The sequence below is a fragment of the Falco naumanni genome, chromosome 6 (genome assembly GCF_017639655.2).
Source record: "Falco naumanni isolate bFalNau1 chromosome 6, bFalNau1.pat, whole genome shotgun sequence".
Classification (NCBI taxonomy): domain Eukaryota; kingdom Metazoa; phylum Chordata; class Aves; order Falconiformes; family Falconidae; genus Falco; species Falco naumanni.
The window spans coordinates 42,042,552-42,060,016 of NC_054059.1; the positions used below are offsets into that span (position 1 = coordinate 42,042,552).

General features: G+C 47.1%; 1 protein-coding gene across 3 annotated transcripts; it reads right to left on the reverse strand.

The window, feature by feature from the left end:
- Positions 1-4,587: 4,587 nt before the first annotated feature.
- Positions 4,588-17,400, reverse strand: LOC121090619 (solute carrier family 22 member 2-like). Of its 3 annotated transcripts, XM_040599326.1 has the most exons (13): positions 16,995-17,400; positions 15,452-15,594; positions 14,294-15,296; positions 12,349-12,452; positions 11,124-11,278; positions 9,041-9,209; positions 7,985-8,099; positions 7,766-7,872; positions 7,442-7,656; positions 6,899-7,007; positions 6,410-6,522; positions 5,234-5,333; positions 4,588-4,736 (listed from the first exon to the last, which is right to left on the reverse strand). In XM_040599326.1, the coding sequence occupies exons 3-13, from the start codon at positions 14,702-14,704 to the stop codon at positions 4,670-4,672; spliced, it is 1,665 nt and encodes a 554-aa protein (XP_040455260.1). In that variant the 5' UTR covers positions 14,705-15,296; positions 15,452-15,594; positions 16,995-17,400; the 3' UTR covers positions 4,588-4,669. The 3 variants fall into 3 exon arrangements, with proteins under 3 accessions (XP_040455260.1, XP_040455261.1, XP_040455262.1); XM_040599327.1 differs by lacking the exon at positions 16,995-17,400 and having other exon boundaries at positions 15,452-16,273; XM_040599328.1 differs by lacking the exons at positions 4,588-4,736; positions 5,234-5,333 and having other exon boundaries at positions 6,420-6,561.
- Between the last annotated feature and the right edge of the window lie 65 nt (positions 17,401-17,465).

Genomic DNA, 17,465 nt, shown 5'->3' on the forward strand with positions numbered 1-17,465 from the left:
TCCCATCTAAGCATCTGTGGCCAACAGCTGCACCCTGCGTGCGCCTGGGGGTGCTCACCACCCCGTCTCACCTCCCGTATGCAGCTGTGCCAGTGAGGGGACCATCCCCAGAGATGCTCACACCCAACAGGGACAAAGCTGGCTGAGGTCTGGTTTTAAAACTGGGGAGCAAAGCAGGGAATGTCCTGTAGTTTCAGTGCTTTCTCCTTCTGGCATGACTCACACCTGCTGGAGCAGCTTCTGGGGTGAGGGCAGAGCTCCACAGGCACTGAAGGGGCTGCTCGGATTTACTGAAGCTGATGCGGAGCCAGAAAACACTTGTCCTGGTAAAAAATGAGGTGTGGGAGGAAAAGGACGCAGCCTGGCCAGAAAGAGATGGCAACATAGCACAGGGTAAAACAAGGAGAGCTTGCCCCTAGGAACAATTAGGAAGTCTATACGTGTAACTACACGCCCAGATGTTACTTTAGCAACCACTTCAAATAACGGTTTTTACAGCAGGAAGTGTCGGAGCTGAAGTTAGTAACGCTGCTGTTGTGATAGAATTTCCAGACAGCAGCACAGCTGCAACGAGGCCACTGGAAGTCTCCAATTTGCTCCTTATTCTGCTGCTCTTCAAAATAACCTAACCTCGTCTGAAAAATTGCCAGTGATGAGATGCCCGTTAAACCTAGTTTTCAGTGAATGTAAGCACACGGATTATTTGGTGTATCATGCTGTTATCCACCAGGAGCATCATCTGCCTTTTCTCCTTTCCTTCTGCAGGCAAGAGAGAAGCAAAGAAAAAATGATTTATCTTCATATTCTGAATTCCGAACCTGTCCCCAAGTAAGGACCCGTTTTGCCACAAATCTGCCTCTGTTGGGGCAGGGAGGCAGAAGCAGCCATAGCAAGCCCAGCCCTCAGCCCCAGATGCAGTGGATGAGCCAGACCAACGTGGTGACCTTGTCCCCACTGCACTCCCAGCTGCCAGCAATCTGCGGCTCAGGGACTTCCCGAGCCAGAGGTCATCTGCCCACATTTCTGCTTCAGTCCCCTGTGGACCATCCTTCCGCAAATTTTTCTCTTTGCCTTCTGAACACATTCATACTTCTGGCAATCCAGGGCATCTGGCAGCAATGACTTGTACGGCTTGATTGGGAAAATCATGAAGCAACACTTTCTGCTGCTTGTTGTAGAACTAAATTTCTCGTCAGGCTGCTCACTCACAGCTCATCTCTGCAGTGAGCAGGAGTGCGCTCCTGAGCCCAGCCCACCTCCTCCAAGCTACAACTGGTTCTGCATGAAAGCAAGCATGTAGGCAGTAGTGAATTAACTGCCAAAATTCCCCCTTAGACCCCTTAAAATCTGGGTTCTGTCAGTCGGTCTATGACTCCTGATGCCCAGCAGATCAGATTCGTGAGACAGCTCCTGCTGCCCGGCAGCGAGCACCGCTGCTGCGGAGCCAACTTCAGGAGCCCTGGGCACCCACAAGCCCCTCTGCCCTCCCTGTTTGCTCCTCTTCTTCCAGAGAAATAAGTATGAACAAGAAGCACTTCTAAGACCAGACTGGCTTTTAAGCTTTGGCATCTCAGAATTTAGCTGCATATTTGGCAAGCTGGAAAGCAAAAAGGAGGGTGAAGAGGAGTTGGAGGCAGCGAAGCCTCAGGACATGGAGGTGGGGGGGCTGTGTGCAACTACGATTTTGTTAAGGATCAGTAATGGGACAGGGGGACAAAGCAGCACCACGGCCACCCACCGGGAGCAGCACGAACACTAACAGGACACTATGCCCTGCATATTAAAGCGTACCCATGTTTGTGTACATGCAGTGGGGTTACTGATGCCATGAGTTTGTTTTTTTACATGGTCAACTCCAAAACAGCTGTAAGGGGTAAGGGCTGACACAAGGGGGAAAGATGAGCCAAAATAGGATATGGATTTTTAAGTAGATCTCCCTCGATAACGTGAAATTCACTGCTCTAGTGCTTTTGAAGGTTGAGGGGTCATCTGCACAGCCCTTGGAAAGCACTTAAAATGTGATTCACGCAATATTCATCAACTTGTGTATATTCTATGGATTTGGGTTTGTCTCCTGACCAGTTCCAGTTCTGGGAAAAGGCCCTATTTCTTCATATTTTAAAACGTTTACAGAATGTAGGCTCACACGGTGCCATACAGTAGGGATGGGATTGGAGCAAGTTGCAAATAAAAGCTAGCACATGCATTTTTTGATCATATGATAAACAGGAGAACTGGAAACCACATGAACTTTGCACTGGCCTGTAGGGTGTGATTTTCCGGCAATTCTTGAACACATGCACACAAGAACACCTTGATAAAACAACCATGTTAAGATTACAGCTTGCAGACAAGAAGCTTTAACAACCTTCTGATACATCACAGAGGCTTTGGACACATTTGATGGCACAAAATTAACACTGGAGTCTCCAAATAACAACTATGTTCAGGTGGTGGTGGTGGTTGTATATCGGTGCTGACGGCAGAGGACAAAAACAGTGCTTAGAAGGTGCTGCCCTGGACCACAACTGCAGCCAGTCTGTCCATGAGATGATGCCAGGGAGAACACCAGAAACTTTGTAAAAGTAATGGAGCAATGCTTTCCAAAACCCAGTTATTGAAGGTTGGTGGGTACCCTGAAACATGGAGATTTTATATTCTCTTCAGGCACAGTCCTCACACAGTCCAGTTCTAAGTAGCTGGGTGAGGAACAGGATCTTCTTAAAAGGCCAGTGACGCTTTCATTAACCTGGGCACGGCCCAGTCCAGGTGCTCCCTGGGTTCCCTGAGCCAGACAATGGTCAGGCACTGAAATGCTCCTTCCCAAGCTCCAGGGACAGCCCTGCCCCTGAGCTGCTTAGCTCCAGCAGCCCCAGGAGCAGACAAGCTTCAGCTGCTATTAAGGGGAAGAGAAGCTGGCAAACTGTTGTTTTATCTACAGCAGGACTTGAACTCGTCTCACACCCCAGAGGAGATCCACTCCTACCGCATGCCCAGGACAAAAGGCTTTCTGCATTTTGAGAGCAACCATGTGCAGTTGGACCATATCTGAGATGTTTCATTGACTTCCCAACTCCAAGCAGCAACCCCTGAAACAAGGTCACCAGCAAGGAAACCGAAGTACATTTGCCCTTGTGCTCACTAAAGTGCCACCAGAAGCAAACGCCATTATAACTTGTAGGTGACTGAGAAGCAAAGGCACACCACAGCCTGCCCTGTCTGTAGCTCCTTCTGTAGTTACTCATTTATCCAGCCCAGTATTTGCTGTGCTTGACTTCTTGCCGCCTCCCTCATTTTCTTTCTGCAGAGCTTTCAACAATTTTCAAATCAATGCACTATAACAAAGACAGCTGTTCTGACAGATTTCTTTTGTTGCAGAGCAGAGACATCTCTGCAACCACAGCAGGATGCCAGCCCCACAGGACATGTAATTACATCCCCACTGTCCCTCCTGCCCATCTCAGGACCAGCTTGTTCCCCTCTGACCCCAAAGCAACACTTTTGCAACTGCCTGGGCCAAAGTCACATCATTCCCGATCTGTCACTACTCTTGTCAGAGCAACCTCATCGTGGCCCTGCTTGACTGGACAACATGCTTCCCTGCTTCTGAGGCCCTCGCAGCAACACTGAACATTAACTGGCTCAGGCCAGTTGAAAGCAAGGGCAAGGTCACCATACTGCCACAGTGGGAAGCAATCCTTGGGGAACTTCACCCTGTCTGTGTCCAGCAACGCTTTGCTCAGCTGGGAGATCTCTCACTGCAGATGATCATTAAAGGGCAGCATTATCCTGTGTCCTGCTTATAGCATCCTTTTTGAAACCAGCGTTGTGCAGCAGTGCCTGGGACCAGCAACACAGACAGTGAAGGGGAGCCACAGTACCATTGTACCTGTTCTCCTCTGCAAACACGAGCCTGCTATGTTTGCTCAATGGGATGGACTAGGAGATTTGTGAAAGGTGCTGGATATTCCCTGGAAGACCCAGTGTTGTCCCTAATACTCCCTGAGGCACTGGATCACTGGCCAAAACCCTGGTCAGAGTCCTGCAGGTCCCCAAGCCTGAGCCCAGCCCAGCCCAGTCCAAAGGGGGAACCCTGCAGGGCTGCCCCCTCCCCCCCCCCAAACACGTAGATATACAGCTTTGTCTTCAGCCTCCAGTAGAGCAGGACTCTGGTGGACTCTCAGTCCCTCCCCTGGCAGCTGTCATTCCCAACTGGAGTCTCAACACATACTTTATAATAATATTCTGCACGTTGGTGCATGTACATGCCTTGGTTCCATGACAGAGGTAGATCTGTTATATTCTGCTGCCCCTTCAGAAGACAAAACAAAGTCAGACTTCATGGAGGCTTATAAAGTTTTGTTGCAACGGAACCCACCATCCCCAAGTTGACATTTGTCACCATGTTGAGGTATACACAGCTGGTATGAAAAATTCCCAGCCCTAAAACTTATTTATCTTACTGTGTACAGAGAGGGAAGCAGCTATGCAGGAATAGGGACAATCCCATCAGAAAACCCTAAACATTGTAAATAATGGAAAGGCAGACACAAAAAAAAAAGAAAAAAAAAAAAGAGAGAGACAAGCCTTTTGAGAGAGCATTTATTCCAGTTTGCCTTTCCATGCTAAGTGCCCTAAAGTTGACTGTCCAGGAAGAATTACGCCCTCTTCAGTCATGTGCTACTTCTGATGTTTGGACATGGAGATAGATTTTTTTGGCCTTTGGAGCACTTTGCCTGCAAGAATAACAAGACATGAGCAGCAAGCCAGGAGCGAAGGCGTCCAGTGAGCACCTAGGTTCAAGTTCTTCACTTGCTCTGCCTCTGCCCCAAAGAAAACGGGCACCTAATTCTGTAAGTTTGCTCTGGTTCCCCAGCAGATACTGGTGCTTCACTCACCACATGAGTAGCTGCTATCAAGACTGCATTTTGTCTGTCCCACTGTTAGGGTTTTTTAAGCACAAATAACTTTTATAAGAGTGTTGCAGCAGGTTTGAGAGACTAGTAAAGTTATTCACAGGCCAGTAAAGACCTATGCTGCTTGTTTTCAGATGCCTAGGTAGACAAGCAGTAAGGGTCCAAAATCTCTCCACCTAGGATCTGAGAATTCACTAGCAACTTCTTGGAAACATAGGGGGCAGCCAGATAACCCCTGGGCTTCCCTAGGGAGCTCTGGGCAGGGATTTGGCACAATTTCAAGTGAAAGCGGCTAAGAGTTCAGCATCCTGACTCACCCATGGAAGTTTTCAACATCTTCAACCGTCTCAGGCAAAACTCTTCCTTTAGTTTCAGGTAGAAGCAGCACCAATCCACCCGCAAACAAACCAAGAACAGCTTCAAATTGAACACATGCGCAAAGAGCTTGTTAGCACACACCCCGCTTCCTACTGCCTGACACAAAGGACTTGTAAATGGCATTTTATTTTGTTCTTCATGCAAGAGGTGTGCATTAAGGCTCTGTGTGCAAAACAGTCATGCCATCCCTGGAGGATGTGGCTGCCACGTGGAGACAGCAATGAGCCAAGTTCAGTTGTGTTATGCACTGAACTGGGGCGTCTCAGACTGGACAGACAGTCCCTCCTTTATAGAGGAAAGAACCCTTTCTAGTGGGAGTATGCCAGGAAACGCATTCACTTTTTCTGCTGTTCACATAAGATTAGAAAATACATACAGGATGTATTATCTCCTACACAGTGTGATTAACTTCTCCACTGATGATTGCTTTTACCCACTTTGTACATGTTTGGTGTCTATATTTTAAAACTTCTAAGCACCCTCCTAAATGTCCTGTCTGTCAAAAACTGTGCATTGCCATTCAAGACATTTTTCCAAGTAGTGTGTTGATCTAAAGATTCAGAAAAGTTTTGCAGACCCTGACCTGAGAGTTCAGGTCCCTAGTCTGCAAACACTTGTCTTGCATTTATTTACCAACCTCTTTCCAACCTCTTTCCAAACAGCTGGAGAATAGCCAGTTAACAGACTGTCAGAAAAGCTGAAGTGTAACAGCCATGCTTGTACTCCATTAAATAGGCAATTACATGAAAATCTAAGTTTTGGCTCCTGGACTGAGACAATATGCCTCTCGGAAGAGCAGTAATTCATCAGATTTGAATCCATCAAATACTAATAGCATCAAAATGTTTCTCAGCCCTTTGCCACCTGCCAAACCTGTACTCACCTCTGACTTCCTTTCAAATGCAAGGGAAAATAAAAAGTGCAAGGGCAAAGGAGACACGAATGCATAAGCAAGCTCCAGGTTGTTATAAACTGAAGGCTGTACCTTGCAGAGACAGCAAGGGGCTTCTGCTGAACTTGGGGCAACTGCCTCCGTGGCTTTTCCCTTCCTTTGAAACTTGCCCCCCTCTGCTGCACCCCAGGAGTGGCCCACAAAGCGGGAAGGTGGCACTTACTGAAGACTATCAGTGGCAGATCATGCCAGATTTCCACCAGTCTGTAGACAATGAATGGGACGATGACTCCACCAACATCACACAAGGAGGAACAGACCATCACCCCTAGGTTCCTGGTTCAACAGCAAAGGGATCACATCAGCGTCAGAGTACTAGAGATGAAAGAGGGCAGGTCACAGCTCTGACCCTTGTACAGGACAAATCCAAGCACTACGTGGGACTTCAGATGCCTCATCCACCCTGGTTTTCTCCACTTTTCCCTTTAGTTCAGTCCATGAGTTTTTCACTTGCCTTAAAGTATATTTGCTCTCCGTCTTAAGGTACCTTTTTAAAGCATTTTAATTGTGCTTCACCTACTTCATGTTCAGCAGTACTCTGTAGCTCTGAAGCATTTGAGGATAACTTAATTTAGCATAACGTGTAACACACCCATTGGCCTCCGCTATTTGTTCCCAGGCCAAACGCCCATGGGGAGAAGGATGCACCTACCTGATGTATGTTGGATACAGTTCAGTGTTTACAAAGCAAACCATTTCAAAAGCCATTGTGATTCCCATTCTCCCGATGCAAGCAGCAATCACTTTTAGCCAATGTATGTCTGCAGAAAAAATGCATTCAACACATTTAAAAGCATCCCGGCAATTTAGCAGGTGTCAATACACCAGTGTTATTTTAGAGGGGCCTCTGATCCCAGGTCACTTGATGTTTTTAAGTGGCCTTGTTTCACGTGTGTGAATGAGGGGGTGGGAACAGTCAGCACCTCAAGATCTGTGGCACAGGGACCTTCCCAAAGCAGCACAGAGGAGCCAGGTGCTTTGAGATTTATTATTAGCAGTGCTACAAATCAACCTCATTTCACTCCTGCAGCACGAGGAGCACTGCTGAAGGTCACAGGGCAGCACCCGACAGCAGGTGTGGGTTTGTGAACCTTCGGGGCTGGGGCCTCAGGAAAGGGATGGAGAGGTGGGTGCTGTTCCCAGGGGGCAATGCCAGGGTGGGAAGCCACCACATGGCTTAGTGCAGGAGACTCACCCTCTGGGATCAGGGCTGTGACAAGGCAGGCAGCCCCAGCCACCAGGTTTGCCACAGCCCAGGGGTAGCGCCGCCCGACTCGGTCAATGGTGACGATGATGATGAAGGCGGCTGGGAATTCAACAAGTGCAGAATAGAGGAAGTCCAGATACATGTTCCCAGCAGCTATTCCCATGTGCATGATGAGCCCCTGGTAGAGGACGGAGCTTGTGAACCTAGGTGAAGAACATCCCAGCTTTGTTAGTCAGAGAACAGAGGTCCGTGTCCTGCTGGCACCCTCAAAGCCAGAGCTTCAAAAACAGCTCTGCAATATCATCTTCTTACCAGTTGTACATCAAAATGAATGTGTTTTTCCTCATCTGTGGTGTCCTAACAAGGTCAACGAATGAGGGACTCTGCTTTCCACCATCTTCCTCTTCAAAATTAATGTCCTGCAGAAAAGCCCGTACAAAGTACAGAGTACAGTAAGTTTCTGCTGTGAGGAACCGATAGGAGGGACTGTCGTGATGCTTACTTACATGTATAGCCAAACCCTGAGCTCACCTCAAAATGGGAAGGCATTTTTTTCTGATTTTTTTTAGCCATATCACTGATAATTTTCATAGCTTTGTCATTTTTTCCTTGAGATATCAGCCACCTGGGAGACTCTGGGAGGCACCTGCAACACAAGTGGATGTTATCATATACCAAAACATAAGGCCCACATAGTACTCCCACGTATAGAGACTGCAGAGAGTGCTTTGGTTGAATAGAGGCAGGTGGGGAGTTGGGTCGGTTGATTTTTGTGTGCTCCTCCCTCCATCAGGAAAAGCAGTGTATCCCACTGCTGAAATGGGAAGAGGAGCAGTTGTGGTAGTAGCTTTAGTCCGACATGAATCTACTAAAGGTAAATCAGGGAAGGGTTTTGAACAGGAGTATTGCTATCATTTTATTCAGCCCATTTACCACAAACTGTCTCCTTCTTAGGGAGCCATTTTCCAGTTGTGCCATCACAGGTTAACAAGAAGTAAACAAGCTAGAGCTCGCTTACCAATGCACAAATATGGCAAAAGGAGAACAACAAGTCTTTGTACTATTCCTAACCTCTCAACCTATGCAGACAATTTCCAAAACAGGAAGCCTTCCAACTGAAAAACACCAATCAAAAAGAGAGGAGTAAATCTAAAATAAAGGTGAACCCACAGACCAGAAAAATCTGCAACTTTTTTTGAAAATGTAAACAACCTGTTACGGTTACGTTAGCATTCAACAATCTCTCAATAACCATCTTTTCAGTGTAGGATCTGCTAAATTATGTCAAGGCATTTATTTTCCTTTATGAAATACCTAACAAAGATAATAGATGTTATTAAACCACTCTTCCCAAGTGTTTTTCAAAGTAGTCCGTCTTTTAAACACAAGTCAGGTGTGGTGCACAGGCTAAGATGCAATGAACTCTCAGTCGCTGAGGGGTCTTATTTCCCTCTCCTTTTTGCTGTGAACCTTGTAAAAGGTGTGCACAACCAAAAAGCAGTGCCAGATCTCCCTCAGTATCAAGCTTCAGGAAGCAGGAGAGTGGTTTTGGGGTCGTAGGCAGAGGTACAAGGAAAGCCTGTTTACCAGTAGTAGAGCAGGAAGAAGCAGCTCGGCAAGGTGACGGTGAGCTGCAGCCACCGCCAGTGGGGGATGGCGTAAGCGATGGCATCAAAGACCAGGAGCCCAACGGAGAAGGCCGTCTGGTAAAGGATGCCTACTGTCCTCCGGTACTTCGGACCGACAACTTCTGTCACTGCAAACGTGCACAGAGACAGGTGAATGACAGCTCAGCCACGACTGCGCGGCACAGGAGTAACTTGCTCTGCAGGGAGGCTGGAAGACCAACGCTGCGCTAAACACCCTGAAGAAACAGTCTTGGTAATCCCTGGGCTTCCTGGCATGAAGCCTCCAGACAAAATCCACTGGTGCTTGCAGAGGAAGGTTTGCTTTTTGGTCCCCCAGACTCCAGCAGAGGAGAAAAAACTGCTCCTGCTCTTGCAGTGGCCTAAGGCATCCAGTACTGTCCTCTGTCACGGAAACCTCTGAGTAAATCAAACATTCCTCAAAGTGCACAGATGGGTTTTGTCATAAAAATCTAACATGATGTCTCCAACCCAATAACAAAGCAGAATATTTTGTTTTCTAAGTGCAGCCTTTCAGCCTGCATCTGGCTCCAAGCGTATGAGAAATGCCTGTACCGCAGGATGGCATCGACCTTGCTGGTCAGGACGGCACCATGGCTCATCTGCACTTCGCAACTGCGCATCACAGGATAGACCCACGGGTTAAGTCTTGTTGATGCGGAGCTAAAAGCAATTATTCCAGCAGACAGGCACAAGCGCACTCAAAATTTTGCATCCAGTTCCGTGATTTGAAGAAAGCAAACTGATTTAAAAAAGAATGGAAAGCAGTTACTTAGCAGCTGAAGGAAGTGCTGCATTTTGGAGCCACAGATTAGCTAATACTGCAGGGCCAAACACCACACAGGGACAAGGGCACCTCCTCAGGCTCAACAGGACTGAGCCAAAAGCAGCTGAAGGGTAGATAAGCTCCCCAGAAAAAGTGTGATAACAAGGTTGCTCTGTCGTTATACCCTTCCCTGGGCAGGCAGTATTGGCACCCTTAGGGAGAGGATAAAATTTCAAGGGGCTTTGGGGCTGATTCTGCATGACACCTCTCTCATGAGAGAGTTTCAAGGAGAATCCAGAAGTAACAAGGTGCAAATGAGGGAAAGTATCAGCATAGGGCAAGTCAACGTCCTGAAGGGGATTTTGTGCTCTAAAATGGCATGAAGTTTCCCAGAAGAGACGATGAAGATCTTTTTTGTGCCAGGCAGAGATTTAAGAGGCCAAGCAAGCATCTAGAACATGCACAGGAAGGAACAATCATGTCTTGGCAGAAAATGGTCTGGACTGTGGGCTACATGTTCTGATTTTATTTGTATCAGACATCTGGGTAACTGCATTAGCAAGATATCCCTGCTAAAAGACTTAACAGAAGTTCAGGGTGTTAACATTTCATTGTGATAATGGTAAAAATGTAAGTGGATCATCCAGCGCCATGTGGCAGAGCCACCTGACACCCTAATCCAGATAAGGTTCTGTTGGGTAGCGTTTAATTTGCTGCTTTGGTGATCGCTTGATCTTGGCTATTTTTGACCAGGGCCTGAGCTCCACACCAGAGAAGCCCCAGGCAGCTCCACCACGCACCAGAAAGTGATCCTGAGCCACCCCGGCCCTGCTGTCCCGCAGCCGGACTTCACCGCCTGCCAGGACCAGCACGAGGTGCTGGAGCGGCCGCAGTCTGTCCCGGAGCCATCAGCTTCCCCAGCCGGTGCCCAAGGGGAGGGAGAGCAGCCCAGGGGCCCAGATCCGCCAAGGGGAGAGCCGGTCTGGAGGTAACAGCCCTAATGTACTGCCGCTTGCCTGAGCTTGGACAGCTATTGTTGCTTCTCCCTAAGCACAGTGCTTGAAACAATCCTGAGAAGTCACAGAGGGAGAAAACTCCTTGATAAAATAACCATGGGGTAGGCTTTTTTTTTTTTTTTTTGGTAAAAAAAAAGGCTTTTGTTGAGGGGTTTGGTACTTTGGTGGGTTTTTTTGTTTTCGTCTTCTGAAGCTAGTAACTTCAAAACCAGTTTTGCTCCTGGGAAAAGGTCTGAACTCACCCAGGATGTAGCCTGCGGTCCAGCAGCCCTTGCTGACCAGCCCTTGCAAGAACCGGAGGATGACTATCCACAGGTAGGTGGGCACGAAGACAAGAAGAATTCCACAGACAATGTTTGCAAGAATTGTATTTAAGAGGCAAAATTTACGGCCAAACCTGGATTGGAAGATAATACATGTAAAGCAAACCACCAGTCATGAACACACAGGTGTCTTAAACTATTAAGAGCTTTGTGCATCTTTTGGGGAAAAAAAAAAAATCCAACTTTGCTGTACATGGAATAGATACATACTGACTTTTATTCTCAGCCCATTACTCACATATCTGCTTTTCCATCCAATGAAAAATTACTGTGCCAGTTGCTCTGCAATTCCACAAAGACTTTCAGGAAAAATTAAAATTTCCCAAGTTAAAGAACCATAGCACCACATTTACATATATTTGGACTGTGACTGTTATCCCTGAATTTCAGAACAGGTGGCTTAGTAATCTGCTTTTTTATAACGGGGGTGAAAACCAAGTACATGTTATTGTGATTCTGATACATCTACGTGCACCAGATTTATAACAAATTATGTACCACAATCTTAATCACCAAAAATCTCATATGTATGGATCTTGTTGTAAGTGGGCTGCACTTCACTGTGCTAACTAGGCAGGAGGTGAACCAGGAGGGAAAAGGGCCTTAAAATACTGGCATTTCTTTCTTTTTAACCCCAGCCACCTGCGCTAGGGTGGCTGCCTCTGAACATAGCAGGACACGGGGATTCCTGCTTTTTCACCGTGCCTGCTGCTGTACCCATTTGGCAATCACCGTGTCTACTATTTCAAAGTTTCTCCAAAGGAAGCAAAATGTCTTCAAGCTGCAGCCACATGGAGTGTGACAGATCAAGAGGGGATCCAAACCAGCATCTTCTGGCTTCGGTTAACACCCCAGGGCTCTGGTGTGGCACGGTAGGGAGTTTGGGGTATACGGTCCTGAAATAGTCCTCACGGGCTCTGCAGGACGCACGGAGCGGGATATTTGCACAGAGCACTAGGTATGACCTAAGAGGCAGAGTACTTGCTCTTCATACCACGACATACCAGGACATCCAGGGGTTGACCTTATTTTGAGAAGAGCAGAGGTAGTAGCAGTTGCACAACCTTCCTCTGCCTTTATCTAGGCTTAGCTGCTCAACACCGATAAGCGAGGTCAAAGGGTTTTACTGTCAGCCCACACATACCTGTCTGCTATGTAGCCAATGTTTATGGAGCCAATAAAAAACCCAGCATTCACAGCAGACTGGAAGAGGTCCAGCTTCCAGGAGTCCTCACACACCAGGTTAAACTAAAGGAGCAACCACAGGTAGAAACAAAAATGTGAAATGAGGAGCTGGCTCACATCCACAAGTTTAAATCTGTAACTGAAACGAAGGAGACTTGTTTCTGGTCAACACCTCTTTTATCAGCACCCAGAAATCCTACTGACGTAAGTGCCCAACATTAAAAATGGGATCCAGCTGTTGAACAGTTTACTGTTATTTTCCATGCATGTCTTATCTCGTCATTAAATTATTCCCTGCCAATGTGAGGACCCTAATTTGTGTTAGGTCTTGTCGACCAAACCAGCATGGACCTGATGATCAACCCGGGCTTTTCAAACAGCTTTTTTTGTGGCTGATTGTGAACCCGTCTAAACAGTTCTGGTTGCCTCATACCCTTGCAGACCCCTCACAACTAAGGGTGATGCTTTCACTAAAGGTATCCTAGATGCTTGCAAAAGCCTGCCTTGCCCCACGTCCTGTGGAGCACTGGCTCCCTGAAGGAGGGTGGGAAGAGGTTTCTGCATCTGCCCCAGAGGCCATGGCATTTTCTCCCTGCTCTGGTCTTATGCCCTAAATCGTCCTACAGCTTCATATGTCTGGAGACCACATATTTTGTATCCAAGTCCAAGCTTTATACCACATGGGTACCCACATATATTTGCTCGTTTCTGGTTATCCTGTGAAGAAAGCATCCCATGGGACTGCCCTCGCAGCCCCTTAAGAAGAAAAGGGAAGGTGACTGATGTGGGAGCATGACTGCACAAACCCACACATACTGCAAGCTCTCAGCTTCCCACAGTCTCAAGAAATCATGGTGGGGGCACCTGGTCCACAGCATCTGCTTGAGCCTTTGGCAGTGAGATGTGCCTGCTGCACTGCTCCTTTGTAGAAGTCCTGGGTCACCCTCACTTGAGGCGTCTCACTTCCTCACTTTAATATCACACCATCCACACCTTGCTGAAAGAAGTACACACAGTACACCACCTAAAATCTAGCTCCAAACTCTAACAAGACTATAAATTCTGAAGTTGCTAGAGCACAGAATTTACCTACTCCTGTATTTGCGTTATATACATATATATATGGGGGAAACACTGCATTAGATATATGGGGGAAAGAATCCTGACTTCCACTTATCTCTCAAAATTTGTTGGAACTTTCTATGATGAAATCAAGTTTGTCATCCCAGATACCAATTTATTTTTAAAAGTTAAAGCACCTGAAACACTGAAATACTCCGAGTAGCTTAAGTACCATTTTCAGTTTATTCAAGCAGCTTCTGAGAACATAAAACAGTCATCAGCTTTTCCACAGTTTATTCATGACTTAAGCTGTTTAATTGTGGCAAGTGATTACCTTTTCCCCCCCACCCACTGCCATTCAACGATATTTGAAACCAACTTTAAAAGTAGTTTCTTCATTTTAAAAAAAAAAAAAAGGAAAGAAAAGGAAAAAGGAAAGAAACCAAGACCTTCACGCCTGGGCGTGGATCCCAGGAGGTCCCCGCTCAGGGATCAGCCAGGTTTGTTTGCAGCGCCATGAGCTGCTGCTCTCTCACCAGGGCTGTTTACACATTTCCACCAATCGGACCTCTCACCAGCAGGGAGTTTCATTCGGAACTGGACTTTATCTGCCTGGGAATTTATTTGCTGAAATATGCTTTGCTCCCCAGCTAGAGATATAAGCCTCCCGAGCAGCCAAGGCAACGCTTCACAGCAAGGACCAAGGGAAGACAACTTTTAAAGCACCCGGCATGAGTTCACAGTGAGAAAGGATTCCTCCTCCAGGTAAGCAGGTGTCTCTAACATAGCCAAGCCTACATCAACCCTCTCCCACAACACGGGAAAGGGGGCATTTGTTTTACCTCGGTCACGAGGGAGGTCCCTGGGGAGTCATAGACCCAGCCATCCCGGCAGGGACCCAGGGGGACGGTGCTCCGGTTGCCCACGAGGCTGCCGAGGGGGTCAGTGCAGCTGATGCCAGTCGCGTTCCAGTCCACCTCGTACCTCCTGCAGCGGCTGCTGAAGTCGCCCCCGTGGCCGCCCCACTCGGGAACAGTGTGATTCAGCTGCTCCTCCAGGCTCCAGCCACAGCGCTGGCTCAGCTCGGCCACCCCGGGGCTGAAGCAGCGATGCTCCGGGATGAACCCAAAAAAGACGACACCCACATACACTGGGGTGAAGGCAGCAGAAAGCAAACACAGGACAAAGAAGGTTTGCTTCTGGAACCTGTCAAATTCTCCAACGTTCTCTAAAATGTCATCTAAGGTTGGCATTTTGGCATCAAGCCCCCCTCAAAAACCTCATCTAGGTCCTCTCTGCAGCACTGATAAATAGCTTTGCTGCCAACCAAATGTAAGTGACAAAGACATTTGACCAAAAGTCAAGACTAACTCCATAAATTATTAAACTACATGTTGCAAGCTTTATTTTTTAGTTTTCATTTGAAATCAGACCTTAATTCACCCAGGGAGAATTTGCATTTAACCCTTAATCAGAGTGCATATATGTTCCTTTTCACCAGAAAAGCCCCTACCAACCACAGAACTTCAGTTGTTTGTTTTGGGGTTTTTTATTAGGCAAGGCAGCCTCAAAAGAGGCATTTTAAGGAGCAAGTGTAGATGGAAAATTCCACCAACATACAAGCCTAGTGTAGCAGTTGCTGAGTGCCACATGTGAATAAGGCTTACTAACCAGGCTCTACGAAGAGTCACTAAGTACCCTGTGAAATAAAAGCATCTGTGTGTTGAGCCATGTAACAGTAAAGGAACAGCTTTTCTGCAAGCTCCAATATCATGTGTCTCGCTCCTCACTCTCCACACTCCTTCCACCTCCAAGGAAAACCTCTCCTCACCTATATCAGTTCACCTATATCAAGGAATTTTCACCTGATCATATTTTTGCAGTGACACAATGGAAAAAAAAGCATTCAGTAAGGAATTGCGCACTGGGCGTAGCTGTATTGATAGCTGTATAAAGCCGTAATATACAATACTTATGGCCAAACCAGCTGCATTTCTTACCATAGAAGACTTGTAAGGCTTCAGGTAGATTTCATTGTGGGGCACCCCAAATAAATCCAGTTCCATCAGACTCCAATGGTACCTTGTGCTGCTTATGGCTAGATACCAGCTACTCCAACATCTCTTAATGACAACAGCTGCTTCTATCAGAAAAAAAAAATGCATCTGAAGGTAACATTTTAAAGATGGGGGAAAAAATGCAAAATGGTCTGGAGAGCAACTTGAACAGTTTAGGCAACAATCCACAAAAATTGTTAAGACCTCTAAATACACTTGAAAGAATAAACCAGCTGAGGTGGCCATTCTGGCCTGGGGACAGAAACAGAACCAGTTCTTCATCTGGTCTCACTGCCCAGCGACCATCAGAGCAACAGTGGCCTAACCAGCTGTGAAAGCTGCTTTGTGGAGCAGCGCTCTGAGATCATTCCTTGCATCACACAGATGTGCCACCTCCTCCTCTTCTCCATCACGAACAGCTACAGCAAGGTAACAAGAACATCTCTCCTGCAGCCACTTACAGCTGTGCTACCGCAAGCCCAGCATAGCACCAGCCCACGCCAGACTTTCACCCCCATGGCTGCAGGAGCTCCATACGGAGCTACGAAGGGGGACAGGGACACACAAGTGCACCGCAGCCCCCACACTCACAGCTAACCCCCACAGCCTCCCTCAGCAGGAGGCTGTGTGCAGTCAGCTGAGGCCAAGGAAACAGGCATCAAAGCCTGTCTGGGAGCAGGTGAATCACAGAATGGTTTGGGTTGGAAGGGATCTTAAAGATCATCTAGTTCCATCCCCCATGCCATGGACAGGACACCTCCCACTAGACCAGGTTGCTCAGAGCCCCATCCAGCCTGGCCCTGAACAATTCCAGGGATGGGGCATCCACAGCTGCTCTGGGCAACCTGTTCCAGCACCTTACCACCCTCACAGTGAAGAGCTTCTTCCTAATATCTAATCTGAATTTACCTTCTTTTAGTTTAAAACCATTGCACCTTGTCCTTAAAGCCATTAGGCTGTGTCTTAAAAATACACCCAAAAACCTCACCATTTTTTCCCCCTAGTGTTGTTTTTTTTTTTTAAACAGTTGACAATGGTGTGCCTAAGTTCCACATGAACTGAAGTCAGATCCATACTGGACCTTTTTTCCTGATCTCCGACCACCCTCTCCACAGTCCAGACAGGGGTTGGGTGGCACTGTGCCATGTGGGAGATATCTTAGGGACACACTTCCCAGGGTGTCATGCTGATGACTGGCAGGGTTTCTGCTCTTGGCCCAGTCATTTTTACATACTTGTCTGGTCCCAACTATTCTTCTAACACTCCCCACCCTATGGTTAAGCAGGGCATTCTACTGGAAAAATAGTCTGGTGAAGCAAGTCAAACATCCAGCTCTGAACAAGGTAAGACTACTCAGTCAGCCTGCCTACTAATCCTAGATACAAGAGAGCAACAGTTCCAAGACCAGGCACTGAAGTTGCTGCTGTCAGCTGCATATTAGAAATACATCATCGGTATCACTCCGAGAAGCACCCCGGCAGAGTACCTCTGTTCTCCCTAAGCCTCGTTAGGCACAGTCACAACGAAGAGACCAGGAGGCGTTACACATTCATACGTGGAAAGTCATTTCACGCAGTAGTTCATGGACCAAACAACTCCAGGATGCCAGCCTTGAAGACTTGGGGAAGGGAAGGAGGTTTCTTCAAGATCCATCGAGAGAACTGTTGCAATGGTAACAGACAGTACTAAAAATACACTGTCAAGCCTCTCATTCCCCCGTTAACCTAATGCTAAATACAAAAATGCTTCTTTAAGTATGACAAGATGCAGCTTTAGCCAAACTGATTTACAGCTTCACAGGTAACAATGCACAAGGAAAAAAACCCAAATCTGATAAAATAAAAGAATACACCACTGTGGCTTACCTATATATTCTGATGTTTGTAAACACTGATTCTCATTTTCAATGATGCAATTAAGATATTAGCTACCACAAAAAAATACAGTATCACCAGAC